General features: G+C 37.0%; 1 protein-coding gene across 1 annotated transcript; it reads right to left on the reverse strand.

Moving 5' to 3' along the window:
• Positions 1 to 246: 246 nt before the first annotated feature.
• On the reverse strand, positions 247 to 1,191 carry LOC118836813 (olfactory receptor 8D1-like). The gene has a single exon (XM_036743973.1). It carries the CDS (start codon positions 1,189 to 1,191, stop codon positions 247 to 249), a length of 945 nt encoding a protein of 314 aa, XP_036599868.1.
• Between the last annotated feature and the right edge of the window lie 8,372 nt (positions 1,192 to 9,563).

Raw genomic sequence — 9,563 nt, forward strand, 5'->3', positions numbered from 1 at the left:
TGTTTTATATTTTCTTTATATCTCTGGTACCTAACAAAGTAGTTGATGAAATGAAGTTGGTGCTTAACTGATACTTGTTGAATGAATTAATAAATGAATGAATGAAAAATAAAGTCTCTGAAGTTGTGGTTTTATCTGTTTCTCATTTTCCAAAGCTAAGCCCCATTTCATGGTATATTGGTTACTTTTTCAGACAAAGTAGAAGGAAAAAATCAAGAACATTTTTGTCTTTAATTTTGCTTGGTGCTACATGGACTTGGAAAATATTGTACCCCTCATAATTTTCTTTAGTACATCCTTGACATCCTTATTCCTCAGGCTGTAGATTAGGGGATTCAGCATGGGGATAACTGTGGTATAAAATACCGAGGCCACCTTCTCCTGAGTCATGCTACTGCTTGATGGTGGCTTAAGATACATGAAAATAATGGTGCCATAAAAGATAGCAACAGCTGCCAGGTGGGAGCTGCAGGTACTAAAGGCTTTAGACCTCCCTTCAGCAGACTGAATGTGAAGGATGCTAGTGAGGATGAAAGCATAAGAGATGAAAATGGCAGCAGTGGTTAAAAATACATTGAATGTACCAATAACCATCAATAGAAGCTCATTGAGGTAGGTGCTAGAGCAAGAGAGCTTCAGAAGGGGGATGATGTCACAGAAGTAGTGTTTAATGACATTAGGACCACAAAAGGTCAATCTGAGCATGCAACTTATGTTAACCAATGTGGTAAATGTACCCATAGTATACACTCCTGTCACCAAAAAAGAACACACCCGTGGAGACATGATGACATTATAGAGCAGGGGGCTACAAATGGCAACATAACGGTCATAGGCCATGGCTGTCAGCATGTAGCATTCAGAAACAATAAAAAAACAGAAGAAAAAAAGTTGTGCCATACACCCATTGTAGGAGATTATGTTCTTTCCCCCTATGAAATTCACCAGAAGTTTGGGAGTGATGGCAGAGGAGTAGCAGAGATCCACAAAGGACAAGTTGCTGAGGAAATAGTACATTGGAGACTGTAGCTGAGGGCCAACAGCAATTAGTAGGATCATGCCTAAGTTTCCTATCACAGTGACAACATAGATTCCCAGGAACAGAATAAAAAGGAGAAGTTGGAGCTCTGGCTGGTCTGTTAATCTCTCAAAGATAAACATCATTATTGTAGAGTGATTTAATGAAGCCATTGCTTTGCAGAGTACCAGAGAACAACACTGTGGAGAAAAAAGACATACAGAAGGCAAAATATTATTTGTCATGTTTTGATATTCTTGTGTTTGTGGTTGTTTAGGAAGGAAATTTGATATTGGGAAATGGTAGATAGTAGTATAGGATTTGCAGTACATTTTATATACATTATCTCATATGAGCTTCACAATAAAACCTGTGAGTCCAGTATTGTGGATGTCATTATACTGTGAGCAACTTGAGACCAGGGAGTATCATTTTATTTTCTTTGTATTCTTAGCCAGAGGCCTTACATATAAAGTGAACCACTATATTTTTCATCTATATCAATGAGTGGTTTCTTTATATCTTTTACTTCCTTCATTAACTCTTCTTGACATATTAATGTCCCCAAAACATTGAAAGACAAACACAGATGCTTAATAATAGGAAAAAGAGTGGATGCTAGTCTTCTCCCTTATTTGTTAATCTTTCCAAGACAAATTCAGTAACTATAAGGTTCATATTACTGGAAGGACCTCATGACTGTGGTCATTTCCTTGCATGGTAAAAAGTAGATGAAAGTATTGGGGAGCTAGGTGGTGGACTGGATAGAGTTCCAGTCCTAGAGTCAGGAAAACTCATCTTCCTGAATTCAAATCTGGCTTCAGGCACTTACTAGCTGTGTGACTCTAGACAAGTCACTTAACGCCTGTCTGCCTCACTTTCTCATCTGTAAAATGAGCTGGGGATGGAAATGGCAAACCCCTCCAGTATCTTTGCTATGAAAACCCCAAATAAGATCATAAGTAGTCAGACATGACTGAAATGACTGAATAACAGATGAGAAGTTTCCCAGGATTTATGATCTAAACTCTTTGTTTTGTCCTCTAAAATTTTCTCCTTTGTTGTTTCCCAAAGATAAATTGTAACTAAGAGGAAAATTGCTGTAGGGGATATGGAATAATAAGTACACTAATGCATTGTTGGTGGAATTGTGAATTGATCCAACCATTCTGGAGAACATCTTGAAACTATGCCAAAAGGGCAGAAATAATACTGCTATGTCTGTCAAACAAAGGAGATCAATGAAAAGGATCTATTTGTAAAAAAAAATTATGGTTCCTCTTTTTGTGGTGGCAAAGAATTGTAGATTGGGGAGATTCCCAACAATATGGGAATGAATGAGCAAGGTGTGGTATATGATGGAATACAATTGGCGTATAAAAAATAACAAGCAGGATGGTTTCAGAAAATCCTGGGAAGACTGATATGAACTGATGAGAAGTGAAGTGAACAGAACAAGGAGAGCATTGTACAAAGTAACCACAATACTGTAATGTGATTTACTGTGAAAGATTTAGCTACTCTGATGGAAACAACGATCCAAGACAATTCTAAAGAATCTAAGATGAAAAATATTATTTACTTCCTAAGAGAGAGAACTGATGAGTATAGATTGCAACATACCTTTTTCTGCTTTCTTTTTATTTTTTTGTGGGAGTTTTTTTTTTTTTTTTTGCAACAGGGTCAATATGGAAATACGGTTTAGATGGTTTCACAGTGCTTGCCTTTGCCACAAGTAGAGGAGGCTTAGGAAAGGAAGGAGAGAATTTGGAATTCATGATTTTTAAAAATTGATGTTAAAAATTTTAAAATGCAATTTGGAAATGTTTAATGAAATAAATAAAAATTAATTAAAATCCTAATAGTAACTAACATTGTAAAGCACTCTTCATAGTTCATCTCATTTGATCATCATAACAATTGTACGAAGTTTGTGCTATTATCACCAATTTATCAAGAACGAAATTGAGGCTAAGGTGTTAAGTTATAGCCAGGGTCACACCACTGTAAGAGTTTAAGGCAAGATTTGAAATCATGTTCTCTCAACTCCAAGACCAACACTTTCCCTATTGTATAGCCTATTTGCCCCATCATCAACCTCATGTTTAATTACAACTTCTATTTGGATTTATGCCTAAATAGTATCTCTAACCTAGCTTCTCCCACAATTTTAAAGAACATTTACAGGTTTTTGTTGAACACTGCAAATTCAATACCTTCAACTCAACTCATTCTCTCTTTAAAATGTCTTCCTCTTGATTTAAAAAAAAATTTCTGTTAAGGTTACTATGAAAACCTGAGACTGGAAACCTCAGACACACCTTTGACTTCTCACTCTCCCTCCCCAACTATAGTCCATCATTTTCTCCTATGAAAATTTCTCTACAATATTTCTTGCAATTAACCTATTGTATTTATCTCTTTTCCCCACACTTGTTCAGGGACTTTCTTTTGTATTACCAAAATATTCTCTTTATTAGTGACTCTGTCATATGCTGGATGAAAAAGAATGTACAATGCTTTCCATTCCTACATTCAGGTTTTTCTTCTTCCTCCATCACTCAGTGAAATCTCTTCCTCTGAGGTTCATACTATTAATATCTTTCATCCAATCAAAATATTGGTACTTGTTGTCTACAGACCCCTGGTCCCCACATTTCCTTCAATACTTGGCTCACAGTTTTTCTCTCCTCCCCAACTCCTGCCCTCGTACTAGGAGTCTTCAACATACATATTGATCCTCCTTCAGATACCCTAACCACTCAATTCCTCAATTCCACTTCCCTTGAGATACTCCTCCAACCTACCTCAACTATGCAAAAGATAGTCACTCTGTTGATCTTGCCATTATCCACAAATGTACCACCTCTATGATCAAGAATTCTGAAATCCCCTTATCTGACTTTACTGACTTTTTACTTCTCCCTCTGCCTTCCCTCACAAAATCCTACTCTTCAACTGCACTGTGACATCCAAGCCCTTAGCCTCTCAATTCTCTCCTTGTACTAGCTACTCTCTCTTCTTCTCCCCATTTTTACCTCTTGGTAAACCAATTCAACTCTATACTTGTTTTTCTTGCATCCTTACCCACCCCTTATCATATCACAAAATACACACAGTCAAGCCTCAGCCTTGGATCACTCTCACCATTTGTCACCTGTCTCTACATCCATACTCCTGAATAAAGGTGGAGAATATCACAATCATTCTGACTGGGTTCAGTACAAACATATATAACCTTAACTGGGCCTTGATGGCTGCTAGTCAATCTTACTTATAACCTCACTATCCCTTTCTCACAGTGGTTCTTCCAAATAATTTCATTCCTCCTCAGACTTCCTATGTTTCTCCCTACATCTATTTTCTCAGTTGAGAATCTTACCTCATGGATTCCAGAAAAAATAAAGCCATTCACTGTGAATTCTCTTTTCCCCACTTCCTCATCTACTCAAGCACTCAGGTACTTTCTCCTTCACCTCTATCTCCATGGTGAAGTGGTCTTACTCTTTATCAAGTCTAACCCCTCTACTTATTCAAGTGATTCAAGTGTCTCCTCCAACAGATTGCCTCCTCTGTCATCCCCACTCTTTCATTTACTTTCAATCTCTTCCTCTCAACTGGTTCATTTTCTATTGCCTAATACATTCCCATGTCTCTCCCATCCTGAAAAAAAAGCCCTCACTTGATCCCTCCATCCCTTCTATCCTATATCTCTTCTGCCCTTCATAGCTAAATGCCTTTAAAAAAGGCTATCTAAAATAGGTACCTCCACATTCTCTTCTCTCACTCTCTTCTTACGTCCTTATAACCTGAATTCTGACCTTATCGTTCCACTGAAACTTCTCCCTCGAAAGTTACAAATCTTTTAATTGTCAAATCCAAGGGCCTTTTCTCAACCCTGATTCTTTTTGACCTCTCTGTAGCCTTTGAGACTACTGATTGCTGTCCCCTCCTTGACACTCTCTTTTCTCTAGGTTTTCCTAACACTTCTGTGTACTGTTTCTCCTCTTAAGTATGGACTGCTACTTCTTTGTCTCCTTTTCTGGATCGTCTTCCAGATCAAGCTCTCTAGCCATAGGTATCCTTCAGGGCTTTTTCCTGGGCCCTCTTCTCTTCTCCCTCTCCATTGCTTCACTTGATGATATGTATGCTAATGATTCTCAGATATACCTATTCTGCCCCTGTCTTTCTCCTAACTCCCAATCTTGCATCTCCATCTGCCTTTTAGAGATCTTGAAATGGATACACAGTAGACATCTAATCACAGTTTCCAAAACACAACTCATTATCTTTCCCTCTAAACCCCACTGTCCATCCTGCCTTCCATATTTGTAGGAAGGACTCCACCACCCTCCCAACTCATCAGCCTTACAACCTAGGATTCATCCTGGATTCCTCACTATCTTTTACCACCCTCACCACTGCGCCTCCCCACGCCCCCCGCCCCCTCCATATTCAAGCTATTAGCAATTCCTCCTGATTGCAGCTTTGGAGAATCTCTTGAATATGTCCTCTTCTCTCCTCTGACATTTCCACCACTAAAGTTCAGGCCCTCATAACCTCATTCCTGGACTATTTAAATAGTCTCCTGGTGGGTCTACCTGCTTCAAGTCTCTCTCCACTAAAATCCATCCTCTATTGAACAACTGTAGTGATTTTCCTAAGGTGCAGATCTGATCATATACTTCTTGTAACTTATTCTTGATATGTACTCTTCAATCAGGCTTCTTGTTTGTCACAAACAAGACACTTTGTCAGTTTCAGGAATTTTTCTCTGGCTGTCGCCCATGCTGGGAATGTTCTTCTTCCTCTGCTTTGATGGGTAATTTCCCTGAATTGCTTTAAATCTGAACTAAAATTTCATCTTTTACTGGAAGCCTCCACTGATGCTTCTTAATTTTACTACCTTCCCTCTGTTAATTATTCCTTATTTATTCCTTCTGTAGCTATCTATTTTCAATATGTGCAGAAATACACACACACACACATATACACATTACATATATGTGTATTCATTTTCATGTTGTCTCACTCATTAGATTGTAAGCTCTTTGAGGGCAGGAACTCTCTTTTGCCCCTTTTTGCATCCCAAGTGTTTAGGACAGTGCCTGTCACATAGTAGGTGCTCAATAAATGTTTGTTTATTGATTGAATGAATGACACAGGAAATGCAGGTTGGGGTCATGGTGAGTAAGTCTTTAAAAAGTAAACATAGGAGTTTTGTTTGTTTTTGTCTTAAAGGCAATAGAAACCCACTGGAGTTGATTATGTAGAGGAGTCACATGGACATATTTGTGACGAAGGAAAATTACTTTAGCTGCAGTGTGTAGGATAGACTAGAGTGTTCAAAGGCCTGGGCGAGGAAAAACTTATTATAAGATTGTTTCAATCATTTATGAGATGGATGATGAGAGCCTGAATGAAAATAATAGCTATGTGAATGTGGAGCAGTGATTATGTTTGAGGGATATTGTAAAGGAGGAGCGGACAAGATTTCACAGGTGGTAGGATATGTCAAGTGAGGAAGAATGAATAGTCTAGGAGAATGCCAAGATTATGAATTTGAGGCACTGCCAACATAGTGCTTGCTTTAACAGAAAAGGGGAAGTTTAGAAAAGAAATAGCTTAGAGAGAAATATAATCTTAGACATGTTGAGTTTAACATGTCTCCAGGACATTTAATTCAAAACATATGACAGATAATTCATGATATAAGACTGAAACTGAGGGCAGAGACTGGAGCTAGAAATCTCTAAGTCATATGCATAAAAATGATAAACACATGGGTAATGATGAGGTTTCAGGGAGAGTGCATATAGAGGAAGAAGAGAAGACTCAGAACAGATCCTGGGGAAATCTCATAGTTGGGATATGTGACATAGATGATAAGCAATCAAATAAGTTTGAGAAAAAGTAGTCACACAGGTAGGAGATGTATCAGGAGAGACTAATATGATGAAAACTCAGATGGAAGTTAGTGTCCAGGAGGAAGGGTAGTTAACATTATCAAATGCAGTACATTAGGTCAAGAAGGACCAGGACTGAAAAAAAGGACATCAAATTTAGTAAAAAAGATCGTTGTTAAGATTGAAGAGAGAAGTTCTGCCTAAATGATTAGGTTAGAACCTAGATTGTAAAAGATTGACAAGCAAGTGAGTGGGTGGGGTGGGGGGTGGGGATTGGAGTTAGTCTGTATTAACAACTTTTTCCAAGGAGTTTGGTTAAGAAAGGGAGGAGAGATAATGCACAAAATCTTAAGGGGACAATGGAGTCTAGTGAGGATGTTTAAGGTTGGGGGAGAGAGGCATTTTTAAAGGCAGTAAAAAGGAACAAATTGATAACAAAGATTGAAAATTTGAGAGAAAGGAGGAGTGATTGAGAATACAATTGACTAGAGACTGGGAGAGATGATATCAAACATCAATGTAGTTTCAGGTTGGTCTTAGCAAGGACAAGGGCTACCCTCCTTAATTCTGCTTGTTTGAATCCCTAGTTTCCTTCAAATCTCTGCTTAAGCAATACCTTCAACATAAAGTTTGGCAGTCTCCAGCTGCTAGTTTCTCTTCAACACCACCTTGTATTTATTTATATTTTTTCTTAAATTTGTATATGTACATGTTATTTTCACCCAGTAAAATATAAGGACTTTTATTGATTAATTCATTTGTGGTCTTGGGCAAAACAATTTGTTCCCTCAAATTCCCAGGTTTCTTATTTCAAAATGAAGTAGTTAAACTAAGTAATATTTTTAGATGTTACATCCAATGATTCTGTGATTAACCTTCAGTGACTCCCCAGAAGCTACTGAGTAACCATGCATGCAGAACCCTCCATTATTTCATTCACTCAATGTACCTTTATCTGCTACTATCCATATTTGGACAAGCCCTGTTTTGTTTCCCCAAACATCCCTCCACTTTTAAAAACAAATTTATATTTTTCCCATCCTATGCTGTGTTTGAAATGCCTTTCATTTTCAATTGTACATATCCAATTGCTACCACTTTATGGTCTAGCTCAAAAGCCACCTCCTTCATGAAGCTTTCAATTATCCATCACCAGGAAAGCATTTTTATGTCTCTAAGCTAAGTTGTTAATTAGTTTTTTAAAAAATATTTTATTGATATACTTTTTTCTCTATAGCATCTTCATCTTCAAATATAGCTTGTGCCCCTCCTTTCCATATTAAGCTATCACTAATAGCAAAAAATTTAAAAATAAAGAAAAAAAGCAGTTTAGTAAAACTAGCAAACACATCTACCAAATATGAAATGTTCCACATGTATAGTCCTTCATTTTTGCAAAGACAAAAGGGAAATATGGATATGCATACACACATGTATATGTAAAAGTTCATGTTTGTATGTGTGAGTATGTGTGTGTTTGTGTTTGTGTGTTTGTGTGTGTTATTTCTCATCTCTTCTCTAGGACCAGCTTTGGTCATTGAATCATACTTTGACATTCTACCATGTATTCTACATTGATCATATATGTTATATTTTCAATTTTAGATTTTAAAGTTCACAAGGTAAGGCAGTGTGTCTTATAATTCTTAGTATATATTCACAGTACCGTTCACATAGTTTTACCACAACAAATATTAAGAATTCCATTAAAATATGTAGGCTAAAGTCAGAAAATAACCTGAGCATGTGTGACTCTGAAACTAAATTGGAAAAAACAGCAGAGCTCCTTAGAAAGAGAACAACTTTGCTTAGAAAAATCACATATTTCAGCAAACCTCACTAGCCTCTGTTATCTTTCTATTCCCTTCCCTCCTACCATATCACTCTCTCTTCATTCTTTTCTGGAGGAGTTGATCATTTTCTATCCTCATCTAGTAGGTTAGTCCTTTCCCACTATATTATACTGTGGATCAATAAAATATATAATTTCTGAAAATCAAGTCCACTGTCTACAACTTCGATATGGTTATTCTCACTGATTCAAAGTCTGGAATTCTGGTGTTAGGAGCAGAAGGATTGCTCCATCTTGTAATCAGGGGAACTAAGATGAAAGTGAAAAGGAGTCATGTTTTAGAAATTCATGTAATTTAAGGAACAAGGACCATTGGTAGTAAAGATTTGCAAAATAATTAAAATTTGCTGTGGGCTGATGTTAATCCATATGCTGCCAGTTAAAAAGTAATATCATTTGTCAAGGTATTCTTTGTCATCTTTCTTTTATATTGTATCTTCCAACTCTTATAAGTTTTTTTTTAATTAATGTTATCTTTTTGCCATAATCTTCTTTCCTAATCCATTCTCACTTAACTTGCATTCCTTCATAGATCCTCATTCACCTAGAGCAGAACTGCATAGAGCCTCTGACAATTCCCTACATGTCTTCCTTCATATATCACCTATATACTGTCTTCAGTAGTGTAAGATGGCACCTAGATCACTGGACTTAAAATAAATGTTAGGTTTGAGTTGTGTCAGTAACAATGACTTATTTAATAAAGATTAGGAATAGAAAAGTAAGAAGAGAATCCAGAATTGGTACTATTGAACCAATGAATAGAAGGTACAAAAGATCCCATTCT

This window comes from Trichosurus vulpecula, chromosome 2 (genome assembly GCF_011100635.1).
Source record: "Trichosurus vulpecula isolate mTriVul1 chromosome 2, mTriVul1.pri, whole genome shotgun sequence".
Classification (NCBI taxonomy): domain Eukaryota; kingdom Metazoa; phylum Chordata; class Mammalia; order Diprotodontia; family Phalangeridae; genus Trichosurus; species Trichosurus vulpecula.